General features: G+C 41.9%; 1 protein-coding gene and 1 long non-coding RNA gene across 2 annotated transcripts in view; both read right to left on the bottom strand.

Annotated features, from left to right (window-relative positions):
• Positions 1-25,479, bottom strand: part of SH3BP5 (SH3 domain binding protein 5) — a 51,588-nt gene extending 26,109 nt beyond the window's left edge. Inside the window, exons 1-3 of the mRNA XM_066320672.1 lie at positions 25,348-25,479; positions 23,098-23,160; positions 12,889-13,017 (exon numbers count right to left, since the gene is read on the bottom strand). Coding sequence (XP_066176769.1) covers positions 12,889-13,017; positions 23,098-23,160; positions 25,348-25,425 — 270 coding nt within the window. The 5' untranslated portion in view covers positions 25,426-25,479. The remainder of the gene's footprint in view (positions 1-12,888; positions 13,018-23,097; positions 23,161-25,347) is intronic.
• A 307-nt stretch (positions 25,480-25,786) lies between these two features.
• Positions 25,787-27,435, bottom strand: part of LOC136362250 (uncharacterized) — a 29,081-nt gene continuing 27,432 nt past the window's right edge. The window contains exons 4-5 of the long non-coding RNA XR_010743759.1: positions 26,667-26,798; positions 25,787-25,845 (exon numbers count right to left, since the gene is read on the bottom strand). This is a non-coding gene — a long non-coding RNA (uncharacterized lncRNA). The remainder of the gene's footprint in view (positions 25,846-26,666; positions 26,799-27,435) is intronic.

Raw genomic sequence — 27,435 nt, 5'->3', positions numbered from 1 at the left:
TGGAATAATCCCACAGTCAGCCCTGCCAAAAAGGACCTGCACATTACAACAGGTGTCAGGCTGAGAAAGCTGAGAAGGTGCAGTCTCATAGAGAGTAATGCAAACCATGTCCTAGGCTAAACTAAGAGGGCCAGGGCTGGCCAATCCTGCAGACAGGTTATACAGAGGGGTTTCAAATCCCCACCTCTGGCAGCAAAGCCATGGCTGACGCAATCCAGCAATGTGACAGTTCTGCTTTGAGCAGAAAGTTGAGATCTGATGACCTTCAAAGGTCCTGTGCAACCAGTATTTCTCTCAAATACCATCATATTTTTCTTAGTTTCTCAAAACCTGAAGAACATTTTTGCAAAAACTTTGCAGTGATGCTGAATGTTCTCTTGGGTACTCACACGCATTTATTTTCCTGAATAAACAGACTACTGGTGCAACTAGGGGGGAAGGGGTTTGTTTGCTTTTCTTAAGGACCTTCCTTCTTATGACCTTCCTTTTCCTTCTCCCTACAGCATAAAAACTCTGATCCAAACCAGAACAGAAAAGTAGTAAACCACCCCAGAATCCCCTTCTAGCTATACTCTTATAAACAACTTCTAAAATCCAAGGCCTTGGGAGCAACCTCATTTTGACAGATCTATGAGGTCTGAGCTATGTAATCTACGATGACTGTTTGCATCAAAAAATACAGTCCCTCAAGAGTCTGAAATCTTGTGTCCTTTAAGCAGTTTATTATAAAGCAATACAGTTGAACACAGGTTAGAATTTGTTTTTTCAAAAGCAGATTGAAAGATTTTTAACTAGATGGAAAAAGCAAAGGGAAGGAAAAGGTGAAAACAAGACTTGCTAGAGTTTTGTAGAACACAATCCATTTCCTCCCAGTATAATAAATAATGAAAGGTCTATGGAACACTATAACCACATGGTGCTTTAGTCTCTGTTTTTGATTAGGTGCATTATTCTTGTGCTGAGCTCTCTGGCCCCTTACATGCATCCACCCTTTCTGTTCTAACAGCCAAACTGACCTGACTCCTGGTTCTGTGTTACATTCCTGTAGTCTATAAAAAGGTGCAGGAAATAAGAGCAGACCTACAAAGCATGTTTCAAGAGACATCTAGCTCTGTGCTAAAGTTAGGTGGTATGTGTAACTCCTTTAAGACAGGATCACGAGTGTGTTTGAGGACCCAGGAGGCTCACGGCACAACCAAGAGCTCATTCATTAGCTGCTTCTTTTACCAGTATGCAGACAGCTGGACGCCTCAAAGGCAGAATCCCACCTCCCTTCTTTTGGGAGCTGTGGAAGGAAATGAGAAAGAAAATATCTCAACACACAGTTTCTGAACAGGGTTTAAGTTCCTTTAAACACTGTTAAGACCAGTTCTGGACTGAATTGCATAATCAGTGGCCAGCCCTTTGCTGTTCTCTGGCAGCTCCCATCTAGGTTGTAACCAGGATCTTGTGAAATGAGAGCAAGGATATCCCCTCTGAGCTGATCACTGCAACTGTGCAGCCAGTCATCTGAAACTTGCTGCTCTCCTCACTGGTTTTAACTGATGTAGCCCCTTGCCTTACAGGCATAGGGAGGGGATGCTCACTTGTGTGCAGAGATTGCATGGGAGACATTACCCCAAGCCTTTTGCCTCTCCTTTGTTTTTCATGTGGTTGTTGAGAGATGCTGGTGCTCTTGGAGTTACTCACACTAATTAACCAGTCCAAGGCACCAGAACATGACAAATGGTTCAATCTAATACCATCCAGGCACAGCCTTCTTGGGCACTCACTGCCATCTGCTTGTTAGTTGTGCAATTGTTTGTGGCCAAAATTATTAGGCTGTCGCTTCCTGGAAGAGGGGATGATAGAATATATCCAGGCTTTGAACTCCTAAGTAAAAGATCTTAGTAAGAGAGAAAAGCACCAAGATAATCCTCCCTGCTCTGTGCACCTGCATTCTGAGAGCTTAGGCAGTGAGTCAGCGAGTCTAGAGCTTACAGCTGGTTTCTAGGTTTATAGAGGCTGTACATGCTCATCTGCACCTGGCAGCAGCCTGCTTTGCTGGAATTAAATATAGAAGCAAGGAACAACTCCCACAAATACACCCTGCAAGAGTACACAACCTGCTTTAGTGGCTTTTGCCAATTATCCAAGATAATCAACATTCAGCACATACAGATGCAACGGGTATGTTCAGAAGAAACACTGGATCATTGTCTCATGCAATTGCGACCAAAGCAGCAAATGTTTTTAAGTAGAAGTTTCCAGAGTAAACCGGCAAGAGATTGGCAGCCTGGTTCTGAAAGCACACCTTGTGCATGTATTTTGGCATAAGCAAAGACGAGGCATGCGGGTAGGAGTTTCACCTGGCTGATGGGCTGTTCTGAACATGTTCTCCCAGTTCCCAGAAAGCCTCACACCCACCAGCAACTGCCTGTCCTCAATACCAGGAATATGCCCTGGAAGAATGTTCTAGGCTGACCTCGTCCACCTTTGCACGCTCACAGATACTCTTGAGACAGTCCTTCTCCTAAGGGACATGTTGAAGACAACTACTGACCCTTCACCATTTTTCCTAGTTGAATTACACTACTCCATAGCACAGGTGAATAACAGGCTTGCTTCACTTAAACAAAAAAGTTGCAGGTGATGTCCTGGATAATGAAGGGCTAAGTCCGTTCCTGGAAGGAAAAAGTCTAGGTAGCAGCAGGACTAGGGAATATGTCAATTGCACTTCACAGCAATAAAATCCTCCTTTGAGAACAAGCCATTAGCACATTTCACCAAAGCAGAAGAAGACAAGACAAGACAAACCAAACAACAAAACAATAAACAATCACTGGAAGCAGCCACAGGTAAAAGATGTGGACACTTCTTCCACGTCCTGGCAGCAAAATTTCTTGTTTTATAGAACAACTTTTTATTTGCTGCAGCTGAGATGTACTTCTAACAGAAACTAAGTCAGTGCAGAACCATTCCCACATGCTAATTTCCTAATACAGAAATTAGACTCTTCAGATCATCTTTTTCAGCAAGAACAGACAAAAGCTCCAAAATTCATACTGTTTTACTAGAAGTCATAACAAAACACACCCAGAAGGCAGTAAGTGACATCCACACCACATCTGTTTTGGCAGCAGACCTAAGCATGGGCATTTATCACTCCAAAATAAACTCCCACCTATTGAGACCACTGTACACAATAAAGACTTGGTTGGCTGAAAAAGTTCCCTGAAATTGCAAGACTTGTGCTGCCTTCAGCAGTCATCCCTGAGCAAGTATCGCACAAAAAAAGGTATATAGGATATCACCCTGACCTCAAGCCACCCAGGCACAAATGTCAACTACTATTTTTAACAGATTATCCTGTGTGTGGTTTACAATCTCTTGAAATAGCCTTTTCTAGAGGCCAGGGGAAAAAAAATCAGGAGAGGAAATGGTGAGAGACAACAAAGCAAAGCAACCTTTTCTTTAAATTGTTTTTTCCTGTAGATTGGTCTTTTGGCAATAGCTGTGCAAGTGCTAGAGTCACACAAAGGAATGTACAACCTAATCTCTCAGGCTTTTCCAAACTGAAGAGGATGTAAAATGATGTTACTCAAATCTTCATAAAACAGCAGAGGAAAAAAAGATCCTGTTCCGTTTTCACATGCCAGCACCCTTTGAGAGCTGCTTACACCTTTCTGCCAGTCCCAGCATCTATTATTGTATTTGTGGCTAAGCATAATAGCCAGACCACCTGTATCACTTCTTCCTGCCTAAATCAGTTGAAATCTACAAAAAAAAAACCCTTTTTTTTCTGCACCAGCCATATCCTTGTTACTCCAAAGAACTGAGGGTATTTCCACACCAACTCAACCCAGTATTCCATTACTTCAGACCTACTTGCACAATACTTTAAGTATTTCACAACAGAAAAAAAAATTCTTGAAGGTAGAAAAAATAATTAGGTCATTTGATTCCCAACAATTAATGGAGAAGAGGTTGAACTGGCTTTGAACTACTGCCATCCATTATGGCTGAGAACTGATGGAGGCTTTGTGGGGTTGGAGAAAGTGGGAGAAAGATTCACCAAAAGAGAGAATAATTCTTTTATCTCTCCTAGATAAATCCTTCAAAACAGCTTAGAGTATTTTCTTCTACTTCTGCGAAGAAAAGCAGGAGAGGGAAGAACCTCTAATTTGCAGTGCATAGTCAAGATATTTACATGACGGAGCCCTCCAAGGCACATCAGCACATAACCATAAGAAACCCAATTACAGTTTTTGTATCAATAGCTTATACAGCCATCCGTCAACAAAACAGTGCTCACGCAAAATGAAAATTTAGGGTGTATGAATAGCAATCCAGAATAACTAGACCCATTCACTGAGGCACAGAGACTCAGAGATACAGGTGATCCAACTTTTAGAGGGGGACACGCATGCACACAGAACTTGCTGACCCAGGTATTTCAACAAGCAAGTGGTTAAAATTAGCTCCCACTACACAAACGTGCAAGGAACATTGTACTTGCAGATGATATTGTTACAGATGCCACCTCCTCTGCAGAAAATATAAGCAACAAGAGTACTAAGTCTCAATCACGTAAGGATTTTTTCTCCATTCATCTGAGAAGTAGCAGTTGTCAGTGTTCCCAAACACGGGACAGATTAAGAGGGTAAAAGCCTGCCAGCCACACTGACCTACTGTCCTGCATTAGCATGGCTGATGGGAAGACAAACACATTAAGGAGCTTTCCTTCACAGATCAGATCTTTGGCACAACTTTCCCAAACTGACCAGACAATCTGTGTCATCTTCTTTGGCATTTTAAGGATACCCAGTTAGATACACTCCAATATCACACTGCTCAACCAGGTGACAAAGCCAGAACACAAAAGTCACATTGAGTAAGGCTTTAAGTAAATAGATAATGTTAATAAATCAGCCAGGCAAAACCTAGCTTGTTGACCCAGGTAAGTGACCCTGAGTTCCCTGCTTCCTAGGCTTTGTTGCACTTTGGCCTGAAGGAAAATGCAACAGAACCATGATTCAAGACGTAAAATACAGTTTTCGAGTTCTAAGCATTCAGGTGGAAGAAACAGAGCACAGCAAGCACAAGCTCTGTGCAGCAGCAGTGGGACACTGAGCTCTGATGGCAGGGCAGTGACTCCCACATGCTGCTCACAGGGTTACAGATGCAACGGTGCAAACGTGACAGGAGAGCATGAGAGGCACTCCATCAAACTTTCAGCATGGCAAAACATTTGCTTGACTGAATCCAAAGTGCATTCTGCTTTAGAAAAAGCTTACAAAATTCAGTGGATTCCCTGGTGAAAGTCCTGGAAGTGACCCCTCACCCACAATAATAATGTTACAGATTCCCTTGCTTGGCCATTGCCCTCTTCAGCCATGCATCATGTGGGAAGGCAGATTAATATACTGAGAATGGCCTTTGGGATCACAGCAGCGGGAACTCCACATTTCACCAGAGGACTGACGTCACATCAACATGTTTTCCCCAAGATTTAATGATGTGTTTTGTAATAAAAAACCTAAAAACATTGGTGGGAAGAAGGGGTTCAGACCTAGAGCAGGTCCACAGGGAGCAAAAAGGAAAAAACGGCACACAGAACTTCGTAGGCAAGCAGGTACAACACAGTTTCAATGCTCCATCCTTTCAGGCACTTCTTGCACAGCTCACCTACGTTTCATTCCCTTACCATTTCTTCACAGCACTGAGCTTTCTAATTGTTCACACAGTCAACCTCCATGTCTCCTTTTCCGTTCAGAGCACACTAGTCATCTCTTCCCAGGCACGGCTTGTGCTGCTTGCCTGCCTCCCTCCCATGCCTGGCCTGCAGCAGTGCTAACCAAGACCATCACATCAGCCTCCATCCCACAGACAGGTTTCTCAACCACCAAGGAAAGTCCCAGCTCAGGGAGGGCGCTTCTCCTCTGCCTCACCAACCCATCAATCCAAGTAATCTAAAAATCACAGCCATTTCCATATGGTTGATTTACAGACCTGGAAAGTGAGTCACTTCTCACACCATTCACCCCACCTTCCTAATCCAGACATCATTCCCTGCCATCTCCCACTGCCAAGAGGCTCCCCAAGACCCACCAGGGCAGCTGCAAGACAGCACCCTCAGTTAAAAGGACAAACAGCACAGGCAGGGCACAAACAATACAAACCTACACTACCAGTCTAGACTGGTTATGGCAAAAGGCCAGAGCAGCAACACCCATCCAAAATACAAATAATACAAAATGCAAAAAGAACCCCACAAAAGTCCTAGTGATCAGACAAGGGGAAGTTTTAAACTAAAAGGGGAGAGATTTAGATTATATGTTAGGAAGAAATTATTTACTCAGAGAGTACTGAGGCACTGTAACAAGTTGCCCAGAGCAGCTGTGGATGCCCCATCCCTGGAAATGTTCAAGGACAGGATGCCTTTGGCATTGAACAACTTGGTGTAGTGGGTGGCACTTATGCCCATGGCAGGTGTGCTGGAACTTGGTGATATTTAAGGTCCCTTCTAACCCAAACCATTTCATGATTGTATGATTATTTAACAACAATAACACAGCCACAGAAAGCAGTCAAGTGCTCTGGGTGTTTGGTTTTTTCCCTAAACAGTTGGGAGAATTTGCAAAAGGTTTGTCAAAGTGTATTTTCAAGTTTCTGTATTCCTTCCTTTCAAAATTCGAATCCACATGATAGTTATTTGGTTTATGAACAGTTAACCAGAAACACTTCTTCAGCCAGGAAAGGTCAGCTGGTTGTTCCTCTGTAACTGTGCCAATAATTTTGCTTTTTACTAGCTCCATGGCACGTCTCCAAACAGGAATGCAAGTCTGTCACAGTTCTGCTGACATTTAATTTTTGCTTCTCAAGTTCCTTCTCCCTCCACCAAATTTATTTTTTTTTTCTGCCAAGATAAGCTTACCAGATTAGACAAATCAGTCCCTTGTTGTCCTAAACATGAGCATCAGGACTTCAGCTCATAAAAGTAGGATGGAGAAGGAGATTCCTTATGACATGGGAAGTCAATATACCAATGTATAACACATTTAGTGTCCAGGAACCAGAGGGAAAGACCTGGATATCTACCACTGTTGGAACTGCACCCAGGAGCTGCCATCCACACTCAATGCTGCCCTCCTTTTTCCAGCAGAGCCAGCTGGTGCTGTGATCCCATTGGCTCTCACTCACTGAGTGAATTTGGACAGAAAACTTGGGTGCTGCAGGAATCGACACTGGTGAGGCCACAGCTTCCTAATTAATCTTTAGGGATGTTCGGCAGTTTTCAACCTTCAAGTTACATGAATTTAAAAAAGCTTTTGTTTCCTGAGCTAAGGAAGTTGCCATCTGTAGCTTTCCATAGTTGCCATACTACTTTCAAACATCTCAAGCTGTACACTTAGAAGTTGAGATGCAATGGCCACTTCAGAAAGTTTTGTTCATTTACTGGCTTGATCTCTGCACAGAAGGGTATCAGTCTCATCTGCTGAGGAAGACTCTTCTAGTTAGGTGTGCTCTTATCTGCTTACAACACTCCCACCCTCACCACCAAGTGACTTGGTTCCTCCTCCATTCCTGTTCTGCAAGATTACAGCAGCTACTTTTCATCCTGATTCACTTTGAATAAAAAATTCATTGAATCACATCAAATCTCACATTTGAGAAGGGAAATAATTTCCCAGTGGTAAGCGGGCTCCCCTAAGTTTTGTGAACGCAAGCAGAATGAAGGGGCAGGATGTGAATATCTGAAAGCTCATCTCTAATAATTCTTTATTCTCTCAGCCGATTTCTTCACACAGATGTGGCAATCCAGTTATAAAATATTACATGAGTAAAAGATTATTAGTGAGGTGAGAGAAAGGAGCTCTACAACATAAAAAATTGCAGTGAACAGGATAGGACAGCTGTCCCTACTTGTCTATCCTCTGGGGTACACCTGGACATAGGTGGAGAAGAACCAGAGCAAATACTCGTTCCCGTGAGCTTTTCTAAACCTCTTCAGATTAAAAAGTGCTGCTTAGGTATGCCAACAACATGAAAAAAAAAAGAATTAGTTGTAAAAACCTAGGAAGACTGACCCAATAGGAAGCAGAACACACATATACTCCAACATACTGCTGTATGAACATATGGTACAGGTGAGTCCTTTAGGGAGAGGTACAGACAGGCATGACCTAGCATAGATCTTCCACCTATTGCCTGATGCAAGTTTTCTGATGCTTTTTTGTAAAAGCTAAATGAGGCAGGGGGGCAGAGGAGTGAAGGGAATATCACAAAGCAAAACCATGTCTCTACTGAACAGGCTCAGTACTAAAACTAAGCAAAGCATCCTCACCTACTCCCGGTATGAGCCAATAAAATGTAATCCCACATCCAAAACATGGTTTTGCCACAAAACCAAACCAAACCAGCCCACCACTAAACAAAAACCAAGCAACAAAAAAGAACCAAAACAAACTAAAAAAAAAAAGCTGAAACTCAATTAAAAGCAATACTCCTAGGGCTTAGGGTCACTAAAAATGCATGGATTGCTTTATTTGTGGGTGTGGAAACACACTTTTATCAGATTATTCTTCCAGCAGAAGCAAAGCAGAAAGGCACATCTCCTGTTCAATTTGTCTATGGGTTCACAAGTGATGATGTATGGATAGCAGGGTTTTAATGCCACCTTTCACCCAGTGACCCCAAAGTGCTTTTACTTCCCTTAATGAACTCAGCTTCACAGCAGCTTGACAGCTTCATTTTACATGGGAACTGAAAAAGATGAAATCACTCATCTGTGCCATGCAGCAGCACAAAATCAGCTCCTGCCAGCCCAGTGATTTATGCATTAGACCACACTTGCTCTTGCACAGCATCCTGTCCCAGAGCATGTGTCACCAGGGAGGTATAACACACTTCCCAGCTCTGTCACTCGCTCAGACACCACTGTGAACACAATTGCACAGGCACTTTCCAGCCCCAGTCCTGCAAAATGTTAACAGTGGCTTAAGACACTCCTTACCTCAGAGGCTCAGGACTTCTGCTTACATTATTAATGCTTCCTGGCAACCTCACCCTTCTTCCCCATTAGCTTTGGGCAAGAAAATTCTAATTCTTTGACTAGTCAACTAGGGAAGCAGCTACTAATGGGGGGGAAAAAACAAACAAACAAACAAACAAAAAACCCCGACCACCCAAACCAAACAGACACGAGAAGTTTGATTTTCTGAACATTTAGAACCTGGGCCACCTTCTGGATTACAGGAATTTAATACTGCTGCAGTGTGGGCATTGCTTGTGTCAATGCACACTCCTCTATGTGCCAAGGTTCTTCCACTGAACAAGGGCATTACTGCATAAGATAAAGAGCAACATGAAAAGACAATATGCCAAACAAAACGTGTTCTTGCAGCACAAGTACCTCAAAATTGGATTAAACAACAAATTGGAAACAAAATGCTCCAAAACAGTAAGGTGTGTCTGCAATCAACACAAAAAGCCCACTGCTGTATCAAATGAGAAATCACAACAGCTCTGTCTTGGCACAAGTTACATGAAATCTCCTTGAGCAGTAATATTAGATAGATCTCACTTGAATCTCAGCAAAAGCCAAATATTACTGCTTTGGTAGCAACAGACAGCACATCCTGACTCCCTGTGCAACCATTTCAGAGGGCAAAGTACTCAGACTGTAAGGGGCCAGTGCTCTGGTAAAGCAAAGTTTCACCCTGAGATAGGCCAAGCCGCTTTGCTCTCTTGGCAAACACTCCACAAACAAGATCCTACAGGACTTTTGCATAGAAAAGTTAATTTGTTTTTTGAGTTCCCTATCTTCTGCCAACACCAGATTGCACAAGACGGGGATAAGGGTGAGTAGACAGAAGGGCTCAAGGTCCTAAAGTTTCTCCAGTGTCTCACACTTCAGTTGGTGACCTGTCTTCTGATGACCCCACATCACTGCCCTCATACCTTTTTAATGGATTTTACCTTAATAGATGAAACACGTCTTTCCAAAAGAGACTGGTGCTGGTGCCAAGTGAAAGCAAGCTCTTCAGTGTGACTTAACACAGCTTGCATCACGTAACTTACCCTGCAGCTGAAATCTTAAATGCAAGCAACTCTGGACAACTCCTGCATTTCTGCCAAACTAAGAGTCATTAATTATGCAACTCTGTATTTCCAAAAGGCTTAAATTTTATAGGTCATATTTTTACTTCCCTTTAGTGAGAACAACAAACAGGAATTTACACTTCCCTTTTTCTTACCAGTAGAGTCACTCATTTTTCCCCTATTGTTTAATTAAAGCTGCTTCAGCCCCCAAGAACCTTGTGCCTATATTTTTGAAGGCAGCCTAATGGCTCTAAAATAACTGTAAAGACAAGAGGAGGAAGACAATTCTTCATAGGCCAGATGCTATTATTAATTTAAATGAAAGAAAATAACAAGCTCTTCCCACGATTCCTCTACAGCTTTGCAAATCCAAGTAAAAAGACAGATGCAAACTGGCACCTAACCATGTTAATACTCTGATACATTCCTCCAGTTTCATATTTCCCTACCCATTCACCCCTTCTCCATGCCTTATGATAGTGGATTTGCTCCCAGTTAAGTTGAACTGATCTAGATTAAATGAAAACTAGAAAAAATCTTTAGGCACATGCTTTACTGACAACTGGCACCAATCTTTCCAATCTCCCAGCTTCCAGATAAATTCACCATTGTTCAGTGCTTGCACTCCTCTTGGCCCTCACATTTTCCATTTTAAGATGCTATTAGACAAAGGGCAAAAGGGAAGCCAGAGATCAACTTTCATCTCTGTCTGCTGAGCAGATACAAAGCAGGAACTGTGTTCCATGACCAGATTCATCACACAAAACGAAAAAAAAAAATCAAAATTAATGGTTAGAAGGGCAACCCCTGCTTTAAAATAAAATGCTACCAAGGAATTAAAAGACATTCAAATGTGTAGCAAATAAGCAGATCTGGGATAAACAGCATTTAAACCTAGCTAGTGACAGAATGGATTGGGAGAAAAATATGGTTCCCACTAACACACCTACTGCTGGAGCAGCGATTCTACCAATTTAAGGACCTTCAGGAGCTTGGGTTTCTAAGTGGTCCTGCAAAGTACCTTTGATTCAGAATGACTGAAAGGATTTCAGGGGTAGCAAAGATGTAACAATACAAAATTCCATTTTCAGAACATAATCTGCTGCCAGCTGGAGGACAGAGAGCAAAGTTCACTGCCCTGAGCTTGTGATGTTACAAACCTCAAAGTCAATTGATCTTTTGATGGGGTTTTTTTTGGTACTGCAAAGTGTGGCTTCTACCATTAACTCTTCCAAGCGTAACTCTTAAAGTCTTATGCATGCTGTGCCTTACCCAGCTATTTATAGTAATAGAAGTATAAGATTATGCTCAAGGCAGGGTTGGAGGGATTGTTTTTCCAAATTGCACATACTAGCTTACACAATTACTAACTTCTGTAGCTCACCTCTGGTTTATACCTAGCACATACCACAGTCCCCTTGAGCAGGATTTCAGAGCAGTTACAGATGAGAGGTAGATACTTCAAAACACAGCAAGCAGGGTAGACTTTACCTATTTGCCACACTGCTTCTAGTCTGTGGGATTAAGCCTAACAGCCCCTACACCTCATCCCCATCACCTGAGACAATGCCTCCAAAACAATGCTATGCAATTTAAAGCATCAACATAGTCACATATTATCCTGTATGTCACATCCCATAATCCAGTTCCTGCTTAATCAACTTTCAAGGGAATTAAGCTTGTCCATTCCTCCCTTTCCCGTGTGCTGTTCTGAGGACGCATTCTCTTCCTCCCCTCCTCTGACCCCGAGAGTTTACCTTCTGCCTCCTGGCACACACCTACTCTACTTTTCTCATCCCTCTCCCTACTTTTATGAACAAAATCCTTCTGCAGTTTTCATGTATATCATACATGCCACCCCATCTCTCACTCTTCCCTTGAACACAGCCACATCCCAGCTGCAGATGCCACCCCACACATCCTTCCAGCCAAGCTCAGAAGTAGCAGCTCTAGGCAGTTCTTCCTGACTCTTCCTGCCTCAAGAGAAAACAGAAATAGCAGCCAGGAACATACTCCCCTTGAGGAAGAAGCAAAAAGCATCACACACCAGCAAGCCCCACTACAAACCCAGAAGCACTACCTAATCTACCACATGCCCAACCCTCAGCAGCTTTTTCTCTAAAATGAGATACTGCCTGACATGTCACAAGCTTTCTGGCTTTCTCTTCATCCAGCAGGTCACACTCTTCCTTCCACACCTCATCCCTCCCTCAGCTACACAGGGCTATCAACAATCAAGTAGTAATTTAGGCATGGGAAGTAAGGCCCTGATGACAGAGAGAGCTGAGCTCAGTTTGACCCCAAACCAAAACACTTCAGAGTGTGTTTAGCATTTAGCACATTTTTACCTCATCACAACCCAATCAGCACCAAACCCTGTGGGTTTCCCCAAGCCTGCCCCACTCCAGTCTTTCTCCCTGCAGCTTCCAGCTGCAGCCATTTAGCTGCTGAGTATTTTGCTTTAAGAAGAAAAAACAGATACACAAAGTCTACACTGTTTTTTAAAATAAGGACAACTACTGATAGGAAAGAGCATGGCTCTGAAAGGCCATTTATAATGAGAGAATAGAAGTAGCCTTTTTTATTGTGTCTGCTGTAGCTGCTCTGGGTTTGAAGAGCACGTGCAGCTGTGGCTATCAAGAAATCCATTTTGCCATCAATTCCCATGGCTGACATGCAACTGAAGACACAGACCAGTGTCAGCCAAGTGCATATGCTCAGGGTGGTATTAATAGCAGGAAAGCAACACCATCGGTGTGTACCCTCCAACTTCCACCACAAGCTTATAAGGCAGAAAGTTCTTACCTGCCTGGCCACCCTCCGAGCTTCCCAGTAAGGTTTAGAGTCTTCTACAGCTTTTCCAATCTTCTTTACCAGTTCATCCAGTTTTACCGTCGCCTCGACCAGCACAGAGCGGAACTTCTGGCGTGCATCCTTCAGAAAGTTGCAGGAAGGGAAGAAAGGACAAAGGCAGGTTAGAGCTTTAAAAATTATTTCTACCTGTTTGCTCTACCTTCAGGTTCCTCTTTAGATTCACACAAGAGCTGACACATTCAAAAGAGTTACTGGCATTTGAACTAAGACAGAATTTTTTTAGCAGAGGACCCCTGGAACCCAGAGTCAAATCCTAAAGTCGGCATCCTGGACACCAAATCTTTATCTTCCAGTGACAGCTTTTATATAAAGCCTTTTATATAAAGCTTTTATATAAAGGCTGTTCTAGGTGCTACCTCTGGCAGGGTTCCTCAGAGAGGAATTGTTAGTAAATTACTCACTCGGTGAGGAAGCAAACAGCAGTGTAACAAGTTGTGAGAGAGACTTCAATGGCAGACATCCCATACAGATAATGCTAGAATGGTGCTAGCAGGCAGGCCAAACCCCCACAGCAGACTGGCAAATCAGATGGAATTGGCACAGAAAACCCATCTTTTCAGCTATGGTTTCTGTTAATGGATAAGGGCACCTACATTCCACTTCACTGTTAGTGTTTTCTATATTTAAAAAAATCCAGCTACTTCCAAATGGGATGAGTTGCACTCCTTACATGATTAGCCAAAGCAATTAAAATATTTTCTCTCTTTCACTAAAATTTCCACACATGTAAGCAAAGTGATTCTGATTTCAATCTCAGAATCCACCACTGACACTAAATATATGAAATTACTGCAGATTGATGCAAATTCAGGCTGGGACCTGGCCCAGGATTTAAGGAGATGAAGAGGAAGGGCCATGTGAGCTCTCAACAAGGCTTGTAACTCTAATTAGAGTGCAGCATTTATGCAGACTGCTGGAGTGACATGTTGATAATCAGGAAGCAGCTGGCTTGAAGAAGTGCCCTAATTCAGGAGGGTTTTGTCATTATTGTTGAGGATTTCTAGAATGCAAAACTGCTTATTCACTGGAAGATTTAAAATACATTGCAAGCTGCCACCATGCTCTCAGAAGTGGAAAAAAAAATGCAACAATACATCAGTTTTTAAGGAAAAAGCAACATACTCCTGTAAGAACTTCTTGGCTTCCTTTTTAGTGTTATGTAGAACCTGAACCAGCATCAGGATTATTTTAGTCCAGGGCAAATAGCTTTGGATTCTTAAGGTACTCCAATTTATTCTAGGGAATTATTCAAATGGGTAACAAGGTCAAAAATGGAGAATTAAATGGACATTAACTTATTATTTCATTAACTCAAATCCAGTCAATAATCTCATTTCTCAGTGAAAGCCTGAAATGTATCATTTAAACAATATTTATTGAGTCAATGATTTTCTTGACTATTTGAATAGTCAAGAATTTGAATATTTCCAATTAAATTACCAGACCATACATGGTTCACTGCTCAAAATGAGTTTCATAAGTAACTGAAAAAACGCTCGAAGCACGAGGACTACATTGCAAGAAAAATAGTAAGTACTGAAGTATATCTAACAAAGAGAAAAATTCTTTGCAGGTGTAGGAACAGAATTAAAAGCTCATTTCTAAATGAATGAGCTGGAAGATTTCTTTTCAATCTCTTTGTGAAAGCTGTGTATATAGTTATGCAAAGCAAATAGTTTAAGTAAAAAAAGCCCTACGCAGTGATTCATCAAAAAGTTCAGTTTCCACATTTGTAAGATAAGTACTTGAAAAAATAAACCAGCACTACAAATCTGTGCTTGTAGACCTGCCCCAAATTTATTAATGCAACAATTATACACAGTCTTATCCAATAGGAAAAAGATTACTAGTCCCTACCTGGAGTTTAAAAAAACAAAATAAAACAAAACAAAAAACAAAAGACACTAAGAACAAAGCAGTCAAATTAAGAGCAACTTCTGTACCAACTCATCTCCCTTTAACTCTTGGAGCAGATACAAACTACTGAACTCCAAGTGCTCCTCTAACTGGTGCCTGAAGCACCGGTCTTACAAATAGTGAAATACACGTTTGCCCATGAACACAACTCCACAGAATAGAAAGCTTCAGCTGCAAAACACATTGGTGTGAAATTCCAGTCTATCATTTTCCTCCAAAGATGACTGGTTCTTCTTTTAAGGCTTAATTTAGGTCTGATCACACTCATTCTTGCAGTGAAGAACAATAATGAAAACCAAAACACCCTGGAACTTTATATCTGTATCATCCATCACAACTTATTTTAAGTGACACTTGTTCTCAGGCTCCTGACTGTCAGGAACACAAGCCTGCAGGCTCCAACACCTTCTGCATGACAGAACAAGCAGATGCTCAGCTCTCTGCTGGGATCAGAACCTACCGAAGGTTTCCAGCCATCCATCCCCTTCAGCCCCAGCAGCAGGGTGCCCAGGTCTCTGAAGTGAGATGCCAAACCCATGCCCTCTGCAGCCCCACACACCCCACTTCTACTCTCCACCAGCCCCAACTACATTGCAAAAGCAAAGGATCCCACACTGTGTATCTACAGTGTGTTTGCTCCTGTGGCAACGCAGTGCCTTCACACCCAAACTGGCCTCCTCAGCCCAAACTGACCCAGCTCTCCTGACCATGCCTCTGATCTGGGAGCTCTGGCAACACTTCCTGAGAGCAGCGTCCCAGCTCCCTCCTGCCAACACCCAGCCACGCTCCTCGGTTCAGTGTGTGGGACCTGCCACGTGCTGGCAGAGCATCTGCAAAGACATCCCCCTTGGGACAGCGCAAAACTCCCCGGCAGGTAATCCTGGGGGCAGCTGAGTAACAACTACAGGTGCAGCAGCTATTTTTACACATGTGAAAATGGGGTCAGAAGCACCAAGTAGGACTGAGCTCGGTGCACTTACTCCTTATATGACATGAGAAGTACATCTCTTGTTCATGGAAATAAATGGGCCTATGGTGAAGGCACTAACTGGGGAATTGATTTAATTCACTGCTTTATGTCTGACTTCCCATGTTACTGTCAGTGAGACACTTTGACCCACATGTGAAGAGGTTCAAATGGTGTTTTCTGTAAGGACCTACACAGCAAAAGTTTAGCGGCTCCGAACAGCACATCACTGCCGCTCATCCATGGTCCCCAGTACAGGGTAAGTTCCACATCCATGTTAGAAAGACAATCACAAAACTTTCAAGTTACTTATGGAATCCTCTGGTGTGACTTCCCCCTCCACAAAAATCTTACTATTTAACTGCCAAACTCTTGCTTCATTTAGACCTTTATCTAGTACACATGGATAACAGAGAAAGGAAAATATGTCAATTCCCACAACTTCTTGTTGTGAGCAAAACCCAGACAGTGCAGCATATGCCAGAGAAATCTTCTAGCTCAGTCCTCAATCTCTGGTTTCTGCATTTCAGTTTCTTGAAAGATAATTCATTCCAGCAGAAATGCTATTCATTGATAACAGCAGCCTTAGCTAATATGTGAGTCACACTCACCATTTCTGGGTGGGTTTTTATGTTTTGGGGTTTTTGGTTTTTTAAAGATACATTTTGTTTTTCTCATCACTGCACTGAATACATACACAGACTCTAACAGAAGCAATGCAACTGACACACGACATCCCAAACACCCTGACATTTTTAAAGCATGTTTTTTAAAGAACACTTTGATACTGATTTTAGAAACGGAAAGGTGACATTGAAGATGTTAGCCAGTCAGTCAGCTTTCAATGTTTTTTCCCTCCTATTTGCTCAAATGAGATGATGATAAACCTTTTCCAAGCTGGACAAAAGCCGATTAAGGTACTTTATCCTCAATGCGTGTAGTGGCAAGGTTAAAAAAACAAACAAACAAAAAAAGAAGTAGCAGGAGAAGCTTTTCACCTAAATTACAGCCCTAATAAGTAGAATCTCACTAGCTAGGTGTTTGTCATACACACACTCCAGCAGGCAGAGCACTTAAGTGTAGCACGTGGACAGCTGCAGTTTACATTTCAACATCTCGTTCTATGGCTGCAAGAGCTCCACACTCATCAACTTTCTTCCTGGAAATCCTTAGCACTTTTCTTTCAAAAGAGATTTCACTGTCTTAGGGAGCATGCCAGACCTCTACCCCATATATGGTTTTGCTGCAATAATTCATTATTAAAAGCAGACTGTTTGCAATGACTTGCTGCTGGGCAGCTTTTTGATACTGCACCAGAAAGAAGGACCACACTTAAGGACAGGTCATCCCTACAGCTGCATTTTGAAAATCCACTTTCAAACGTGGGGGAAAATCTAAAAAAACTCAAATACAATTTTCAACCTATACTGCACTTGTCAGAGAAAAATACATGCCTGTTTTGCTCACTCAGGAGTGATTGCGATGAACTGGTGTTAAATGCCAGATGACAAGCAAATAACTATTTCTGCCCATCAAATGAATCATGTATTTTCAAACAATTTTATTTTTAAAATGAGCTTTACATATCAACCACGTCTGAATCATCTTAGTACCAAGCACATCTAAATTTCATTTACAAAGGTTGTCCCATGACCGTTCTGCCAGGCTGGTGGGCAGAACCTCTGTCAAGCATGGGAAATAGAATTGCTGACTGAGAGACAGGCTTCATCTATTTCCAAGAGGCCGACAGTATCCATACCCACCTTCTCTGCTACAAAGACTTACCAGCTGCAAAAGCTCATGTCCAAGTTAAGCCAAGTTAAGCATCAGTATCATACATCCACATCAAACAGATGCACAAGGTGTGCTCAGAAATCTACCTTCAAACATCAAACCAGTTAAAGACACTTCTAACACCTTTTTGGAACCTGAGCAGTCCAAGTAAGCCAGACTGTCAATCAAACTTTAACAACGAAGTGCAAGGAAGGGAATAAGTAATATCTCAATTTTTAAGGGATAAGAAAAGTCTTTGGTTTATTTTTTTTTTAGGCAGCTACTAATTTTCCATCTAAGAACAATTTAAAAATCAGTACCTGAAAGTTGTTCTAACCTCCTGCTTGCAGACAGTTACAAATTGAGACTACCAATACTTTTTTACTACAAATGTTTTTAATTCTCTTACAAGAAGAGAGACGAAAGCAGGCACGGGAGGGTACTAGGTGCTCCTTATAAAGCAAAATTTCTCCACCTAACCTTTCCTCTCTCAGGCTGAAAACCCATCTCTACGTCAATAACATGAATCAAGTAAAGCCCTTTGACTCACTTGGTTGACAAAATCTTTCCAGAGCCAAAGCAGAGGAAGAAGCCTTCCCTTCCTTACTCATCCTTGGATGAAAGCAGAAGGCAAAACAACAAGCAATTCACATGCAGAAGGCATTTCCTATGGAAGCAAGTAGATCACAAAGAAATGTGGAAAGATATGTCCTGACAGTGCTGGACAAATCCATCACACATGTACATCCTCCTCCAAAAGCCAGCAGGAACACCAGCCAGTGAGCTGCTGTGCCCTTATCTCTGCATTCTTTGTGGACATTCTCTGGAAAATGCTGCACAGGGATACTGATAAGGTGGCAGATGTTTCCACAGATAGATGTTTCCTCAATCCAAGCAGGCATGCTCAGAATGAGATCCCAAACACAAAGTTCATTTTTATAAAACCTGAAAGATGGAGGTTTTTTTTTTAAAAAATCTACTTACATTTTTTATGCGTGACAGGGTCAACAGCTCAAGTTTTTTTTTCCTAAACCCAAGTATTTTAGTGAAGAAGTAAGAAGCAATTCTAAATAACTGGTGAATATCTGCCTGCCAGCGGGAAGCAGTGAATTAATTCCTTGTTTTGCTTTGCTTGTGAGTGCAGCTTTTGCTTTACTTAACTGTCTTTATCTCAACCCACGGGTTTTCTCACTTCTACTCTTCTGGTTCTCCCTCCCGTCCCACCGGCGGGGAAGGAGCAAGGAGCTGTGTCATGCTTAGCAGCAAGATGAGGTTACATCATGACAAAAAGTCCTTCCCCTTCTGAGAAGGGTTCAAATGCTCACAAGGCTCATAAGCGAAGGAGCACCACAGCTAATAAAGCCCTTTCCTCATATCCAACAACAACCCAGGGTGACCTTTATGATAAACCCAGGACTAGAAGTAACACAAAGTCTTGTAGATCAGGACCAGAGGATCTAGGCAAGCACACAAGAAGGATCCCAACCAGCCCCTCTAATGACGAGTATGGCTGAAAGCAGCACTGTTCAGCTCCAGTTTCCCTGTGCAGTAAAAAAAACATTGGCAAGCTCGTAGCTCCAGCAACACAAAAAAACTCTAACAAAAACCACATTTGGGATAGTTGGGATTCCAGTGGTAACTTTAATGGTATGTGCTGCATTTCCCCTCCCCGCAATGCTGCCAGAGGGTCCCCGGGTTAATTTGTTACATCTGAGTTGTACTTTCAGAGCCAGGCGTATGGGCTGGCTGGACAGGCAAATCCTGCACATTTGTTAAGCACATTCGCAGCTCCTGATGCGAGTTCAGATGGAGATGTATTTCCAATAAACAGGAAAAAACCTCTTGCATTTGGCCAAAACACACTTGTATCTCCCCTGCAAGACATTTCCCCCAGCTCTCCACAGACACTTCAAACATAAACAGGGACATTAGCGAAGCCAAGTGTTAAATCCCTCAGAGAATCCTTATCATCCTTCTGCTGTGTCAGTAATGTTCAGTGTTGCACTTAGGATGAGCAGCAGTATGGATTTTAAATCAAGTCTAATCAAAGATTCATTAACAGGCAATACATTAACGCAACATATAACTACCAGCCACTCAGTGCCCTTCAGCAGCTCTGCAACTCCTGAACAGGCTGCAAGCGTCAGCAGGTCAGAATATTTCTTCAGGGTTTAATAGGACAGGTCAAAAGAGCAAAAAATGAGTAATTCTTCCAAGTAAAAGAATAGATGTAGCCAACTTCAACGCATCCATTCAAGTCACGCCATGCATGTATATCCAGTGCTCTCACAGGCGGTATGGGTGCAGACCTTAACTTTAGAAGATTAAAAAACCCAGGCTGTTCAAAAACTCAAAAACAGTGCATATGGCAGATTCAGTGCAGAACTTAAAGAAATGGCAGTTGGTGATTAAAACAGAATTCCCCATTTTATTTATCACCTCTGTAAGTAGACACTTGTATTTTCTCCATTGCTCCAACACGGACATTCCTGTGGCTACACCAAGACAGTGTAGCCCCAAAATCCTAGAACTCTCTACTGAATTTAGCCCCATAACATTTTCCACTGTGTAATGCAGCATTATTACTTCCCCTCTGCTGATGCAGACCTTAGGCACAGCAGAACAGATGCATGGGTTTAGAAGGATTTAACAGCTTTGTTTTCCAGTTAATGGGAGCTGGAGACAGCCAGCAGTCCCACTTAGAGCAACTCACACAAAGAGATATACAGGAAGTCCAGAACAGTCTTGCAGAACTCAGATGCCACAAGGTTACCCTTCCTGCTTATCAGAGAGTACATCAAGTCACAAAAACATGGGTGTCTTTTTCTGAACTTCCTCCAAAGAAATATACCTTCTACTCAAACACTCCTATTGCTTTTCCAGATTATTCTGGGAAAAAACCAACAGTGGGAATGTATGGACCACAAAGCAATTCTACAGGAAGCTGGCAGTCAGCAACTTGTGCTCTAAATAATGCAATGATACATCGCTGTTCCCATTAAAGATACTGAAAAGATGATGAAAATGATACTAGCAAAACAGGATAAATATAACTCCATTGTCTGGTTAAAAAACACCCACACACATCTTTCTTCAAATGAAATATGGCAGGAATACTGCAGCCTAGGAAGGGGTAGCAAGAGGGACCCAAAGCAGCTAGTAAGAGCCAAAAGTGCAAATCTTCAAAGGGAAACTCAGCATGGCTCTCCCAGAAGCCCACATTTTTGACAGCATTCATGAATTTTGGAAGCCTTTGAAGCAGAATGATCTCAATTCCAAACTCCTCCTTCCAAACTCTGGATTTATCCTATAAGGCTGCTTGGCAAATCCTTCTTTTCTTGTCCAGAGTATGAACACAGAGATTTCCTGCTAACCATATGCAGGTTAGCAGGTTGGATGTAGTGGAAGTCTTCTTTCTTCCTTTCCTAGAAATGTGTTTTAAGTCTATTTAAAATGCATTTATCAACCTGTATATAAATTAAGCCTTGCTTACATCATCCAACTGCATTTTTCCTCAATATTTAAGCAGATCAAACGTAATGAAAATCTTTACAGATTAAAAATTATGCAGTTGCATGATATCACAAACTGGCATCATCCAGTAAGATTTCTGGATGAAAAGTAAAGAGGAAACATTCAAGAAAGCATACTCTTGGTGGCATTCCACCTTAACTCCATCAAACACTGCTTACAGTAAGTGCTACAGACAGATCTGCAGTAAACACTTAATGGCAAAGGGCAGAGAATGATTGTATCATTTCTACCTATCTAACACCTGGTATTTACTAGGCTGAGTAAGCAACACTGCAAGACCAAGCTAATGTGGAAATTCTGCTCTTTTAATTTACAGTTATATTTCCAGGAGCCTTTCAGCCTCTACAGCTCAGCACGTGTCACACACACAGTAGCTACAAATCTGCAGGCTCGACAAATACTTGATCACATGAATAATTTTAATCAAGCAGCAAAATCTTAAAGTCACTGGGATTTATTTCACGAGAATGCCTTTGCATTATTATTACTATTCCATCTGCTTCATAATATGTCCTCGGTGCAAGGTTATGACAAAATTAATGAAATCCAGGCAACTATCCATAACACCATCTTTCAATTTCAGTACCTCAGCATGAAATAAGGAGACTGAAAAGATGCATATAATGATCTTTTTTTCAATATATCTATATAAAGATTCCTGAAGTCCATTTAATTGCTACTGTTGCAGACTAGAATACTGATTTTTAAAGTTCACTCATAAAATTTCAATCATGCTAGTGACACTGAACAGTTTTCACAGCAAAAATACCGTATAGCAAATAGTTCCGCAATTAACTAAGTTTATTTACCAATAAATTTGTGATCTACATGCCACAAATGACAGAAAATGCAAACAAGTGGGGTGAAGAAAAAAGGCAAGGCTCTTTGTTTCCTAAGATCATAAGCCCATTTTCTTTACAGTGCTCTCAGTGGACGCTCCAGTATTTTAAAATTCTACCAAGAACCATCCCATGCTTGAGGTATACATCTCATGAAAAGACACACACAAGGAAAAAAATAAAAACTAATAAATTTTTAAAAGTTTAAAAACAAACGAACAAACCAGACTGAGATCTTAAAGGTACAGACTGAAATCTACAGATTTACTTTACCAGTAAAGTACACATTCCTCACAGCAATCTCAGCATGTTTTGATACAGTATTCAAAACTGTGTAATGATATCAAAATTATTTGGGATGTAAAGTCATACTTTATGCCAGTTTTTCTTCAGCACCATATTAATATTTTAATTCCACTGAGTTTATCTTCTTTGTTTTGCAAACAAAAGAAAATTTAGACACACAGATAGGACAGTTTGTTTTGCTTCACTATTAGATCAATAATGTTGAGCCTTCAAGAATAACTACCAATTAGATGAAGCTCAAATTTGGGGATTTAGAAACAATTTCTTCAGGACTTGCTATCAGAATTTCCAGCATCTATGAAAACCTCTCTGTATAACCAGGAAGTCTTTTATTCCAACTTTCCTTCATCACCTTCCTTGCCCAGGAAGTGATGACAAAAACCGGCGAAGATAACAAGCTAAAAAAACCCCAAACAGCCACCAAAGAGAAGATCCTGGCAGACAGCTGTATGGCAAAAAACCCTTAACCAAATAAACTTTCCCTGTCTATAATCAACAAACACAAAACAGTGACTTTTAAAAACAGAACTTGTCTAAGCTTAGTGTCAAAACCTAAAAATAAGTTCTGGCAGTGATTGTTGTGGGAGGTTCTCCACACAGGTTTTTTACACTATCAGCATACCTCTACCTTTTCCCTTTCTTTTCATGTGTTAGGTCAATTCATACCTTTAAAAAAAATCATCACCAGACTCAGCTGCAAAATTACCATTCAGGATGCACAAATTCAGCCTACTCAAAAACACTGTCCCCTTTGTTCACAAAATCCAAATGCACAAAAGGAAAATGCAAGGATAAATTCTATACCTCCAGCTCCGTCTCTCTGCGATTGATATCATCTGTAGATTGATTCAGTTTTTCTAGCTCCCCCTAGAAGGAAAGAAAGTCAGATGCATAGTAAGAAATCAGGGAAAACAACATGTCTGAGAAGGCTCATTCAGCATCCCCACTGAAAGCTCACAAGGGCTTTGGCTAATGAATTTAGTGAAAAGAGGAAACCTTGAGATGTTAAACTTAACTTTGCCACTGGTCTTTTACTTTGCTACTCAAAGAAAAAAAAAATCTGAGCAGCTCTATTGTTTTACGTTAAGGCAACACACTTCCAATTCTGGCTACTTCTTCTTCACTATTACAAATAAACACAAGGTCCACAGTAAGCTCTGTCTCATTAGCCAATATAGTCAATTTTAGCGAGGTACTGGGCACACAGACACACCCACCCTATTAGCATAAAGTTTGTGCTTTCACAGGAGAAACGCACTGAAAGGACACAACTGATAAGAAACACATCTTGCCGCAAGAGAGGCATTTTATTTTGGATTTTAGCAAACCATTTCATAACACAACCAGTCAATGGGACATAGAGTTATGTTTACACAATGTGCCTTCCTGCCAACATTTTGATCCCTTAACAGCAGAAACAAAGGTGTTAAATCCCTTGAATAAATATGTAGTAGAGGTGGTGCTGGCATGAATGGAGCTACTGTAAAAATAAAGCTCATTCTTACTGACTTTCTTACCAGAAAAAGCAAGCCTCAGGAGGAGATCTGATAGCTTTCTTTATCTGAGCAACATGTTCCTTCAAGTGAGATTGTAAGATTTTTGACAGGAGTGTTCTCCAATTTAAGCGTTAGTTAATTGTCAACCAGTGTAACACAATACACCTTGAAAATGTTTTGCTGTACAAACCGAACGTTGTAAATTGATTGTCACTTGAGCAGTTTCCCACTAGACTACAAGAATGACTCTGGTTACAACCAGAAAGGAATTAATTACAACAGTTTAGCTCTCTTATCCTCAGCGGTCAGATTTCATTTCCTACTCCTAGGATTTGGAAAATACCTTTTTCCTTATCCATGCTGTCTGAAACGAACACTCATCCAAAAATTACCTAATTGTCTCTTACTGTAAGGCTCAAAACCTGATGGCTCTCACGGAAGCAGACACAGTAGCCTGTTTTCCAAACCAAACAGAAAACTTAACAAAAACAATTGTTCTGCTAACAATTCACAAATCGTATACGTGGAAACGTGTTGCAAGCTGAAGAATCTAAAGCCAAAATTACATCAATAGACACCAACCAGGCTCAGCCTCTTAAAATCAGGGCAGTACCAGATTCTGGCTGAGGGCCTCACTCTGTGTAACCATGTTTTGAGAATTTTGCAATTGCTCTGCGCAGCCCTGGAAAACGAAATGCTCACGATGGGGAAAAGAATGACAATTACAGCGAGCAGGGACCTACGCCAAGGATCCTCTCAGCAATGTACACACATGTTATATTCATTCATGACAAACAGTCCCAGCAATGCTGGAGGCAAAAGCCATAAATCTGCAGAGACCTAAAAATACATCTCATTTCAGGGACCACAGCGTGCCCGAAGTTTGTACCAGGCTATTGGTCGAGACATGATTTTTGGGGAGAAAAGCTTTGTTTAGACACCATGCAAGAAAAAAAAGCGTTGCAGAAGGCATTCACAGAGAGGAAGCACCATATTCCGCTCAAGCTCCTTTTTAAAAGAAATAAAAAACAACGATAAAAATAACTAAATCCTTTTTTTTTTTTTAACCTACGTTTTCCCGCATTTATGAATTTCTGAGCAGCAGCCCCCGCTCCACGAGCAAGGTCACGCTGTCATGGTCAAAACTAAAAAGAGGAGGGGGGGATTTCAGCAGGAGGAGGAGAAGGAGGGATGCCGAACAGAGCCCGGCGCGGAGCGATGCCCGGGGTAACAAAGGGCTGGGGCGCCCCGGGGGCGCCGAGACACCCGGGGCTGCTCCGGGGAAGAAAAAAAAAAAAAGAAAAAAAAAAAAAAAAAAAAAAAAAAAAGGGGGGGGGGATAATATATATATATATATTTATTTAAAAATTTTTATATGTGTATATATGTACACACATATATATATGCGCGTGTGTGTATGTATGCGTCTGTGCACGTATATATATATATGTATGTATGCACATACGCAGCAAAAGCAATGAAATAAACGGCAACCATTCTCACATACAGCCATAACGCACCCATTAAAAGGAATTTAAAGAAGGCCGCCGCCCCTCACCTGGATGCGGGGGTCCACCTCCTCGTCCTCGGGGCGCGGCGGCTCCTCGGCGCGGCCCCGGCGGCCGGCCGGCTCCATGGCGGCTCCCGCTGCTGCTGCCGCCGGCGCCTCCCGCTCCGCCGCTCCCGGCCCCGCTCCCGGCCCCGCTCCGCCCGGCCCCGCCTCCGGGGAACCCTCCCTCCGCGCAGCGCCCCCGTCTCTTTGTGCCTTCGCGGCGAACGGAGGAAAACAGCGCGAAATTGCGGGGTTTCCTTTCTTTCCCCCCGCTTTTTTAATTTTTTTTTTAATTTTTTTTTTTTACCCTCCCTCACGCCCCGTTTTTTCTGGCGTGCTGATTCCTGGTCCCCGCCCCAACAGCACTGCGTGAGCACACAGGATGAGCACATCCAGGTGCAAGGAAACGCTGAGGACACCTTGCTGGCTTTTTTTAAATTTATTCCCCCCCACCCCTTCTTTTTTTCTTTCCTCTTTTTCAGGCTCTGCTGGAGCCTGACATTCCTATGGAGAAGAAAGAAACATAAAAGGGTAGGGAGAAAGGGAGAAGAGAAAAATACTAAAGGCACTTTCAACAACCTTGAAAATTCGAATGAAACCCAGATTTCTGGTGTGTGGCAGCTAAGTGGGCAGCTATTGTACCTACTGCATGCAGCAGAAAAAGACATACTGAAGACATCCTTTTGTTGTCAGTAAAAAAGAGCTTCGTACAAGAAGTATGTATGTGCACGGCCCATGTCTAGCCGAGCACTTCAGATTAGTGTCTCCCTCATCACAGGGGTGGATAACAAGTCATTTTGAACAGATGAGGAATATATTTCCACTTTTAAAGTAGCACTATTATTTTAACCCCATTTATTGTTAGAAAATTCCTCAAAAGGTAATAAAAATGGAAAGTTTAGATGTGGTGGAGAAGGAAGCTTCCTTTGTGGGACTGCAGGTGAAAAAAAAAATCTTATATCTCTTTATAAGATAAATATAAGAGGGAGAGAAAGTAAGAAGATAAAAATTAACATTGCTAAGGTAACTAAGGTAAAAAGGGAGGCAAAAGAAAGCATTCAAGCTCTTCCAAATGCTATAAAGCGACGGAGGGAAAAAACCCAAAATATGGAAAGAGAGTGACATAAACATTTCAAAATAGTATAAACAGGCAAAGTGACACCAACAAACTAAATTTATCGAGGAACAGAGGAGGTGTTGCAAAAACGCAGATGGGTTGTTTGCAACATCTTCAATGCTCACAGGAGAAGAAATCATGTAAAGGGGGGGAAAAAATAAAAACAAACCAAAACCCAAATCAGCCAAAGCCAAATGTTTACTCTTACTGCTGTCCATTAAGGGAATCCAATGTGTACACACAGCCAGAGGTTCCCAGGGCCTTGGCGTTTCTCTCTTCCCCAGTGTGCTGTGGCTCATGCCAAGACTGTAGTGGTCAAATATTCAACATTCCCATCATCCTAAAACAGCACAGAAAACACAAAGCTGCACATGGAAGACTTAATGTGGCCAGTCCTGATGTTATCACTCTGATTTCTAAAAAACAAGAGTATGTAAAAGATTTACTGCAGCTATGCCATGTTCCTCCAAAACCTACACAGGCTGACCCATGGCAATGTCACAAAAAGCACTGCCCACTGCTCAGGGTACAGAAGTGCTCCTGTGCACACATGCTCTCCCAGAGGGATTTGTCGTGTTTGCACAAAGGACCCTGTTCTTCCATTATTACTCTCACAATCCCTCTGTGATTGTTGCAGCTTGAAAACCTCCAGCCAAACTCCCCAATCTGCTGCCATCAAGGCAGAGCAAGCTGTCTCTCTCCTCAGTTGTACAGTGGATTTAGAAAGTTGGGAGAGCTGCCCACAGAGCTTAGTACTGTGCAAGAGATGGCGTGGATACACCTTTTCCCATTAATCTGAAATCTCTCATAGAGTCCTGAGGCCTGTGAGATCATTTTATATCAAATCGATATGTTGGGAAGATCTACATGTAATAAAATCAGTGAAGAACACACATCTGTCATTACTGCAGACATCACTAGAGCATTAACAGAAAAGTGGCCTGAAGGAAATGATTTGACAGAACAGGGAAAGGGAG

Source organism: Sylvia atricapilla, chromosome 1 (assembly GCF_009819655.1).
Source record: "Sylvia atricapilla isolate bSylAtr1 chromosome 1, bSylAtr1.pri, whole genome shotgun sequence".
In the NCBI taxonomy this organism is placed as follows: Eukaryota; Metazoa; Chordata; class Aves; order Passeriformes; family Sylviidae; genus Sylvia; species Sylvia atricapilla.
This window is presented reverse-complemented; position numbering and strand designations above follow the sequence as displayed.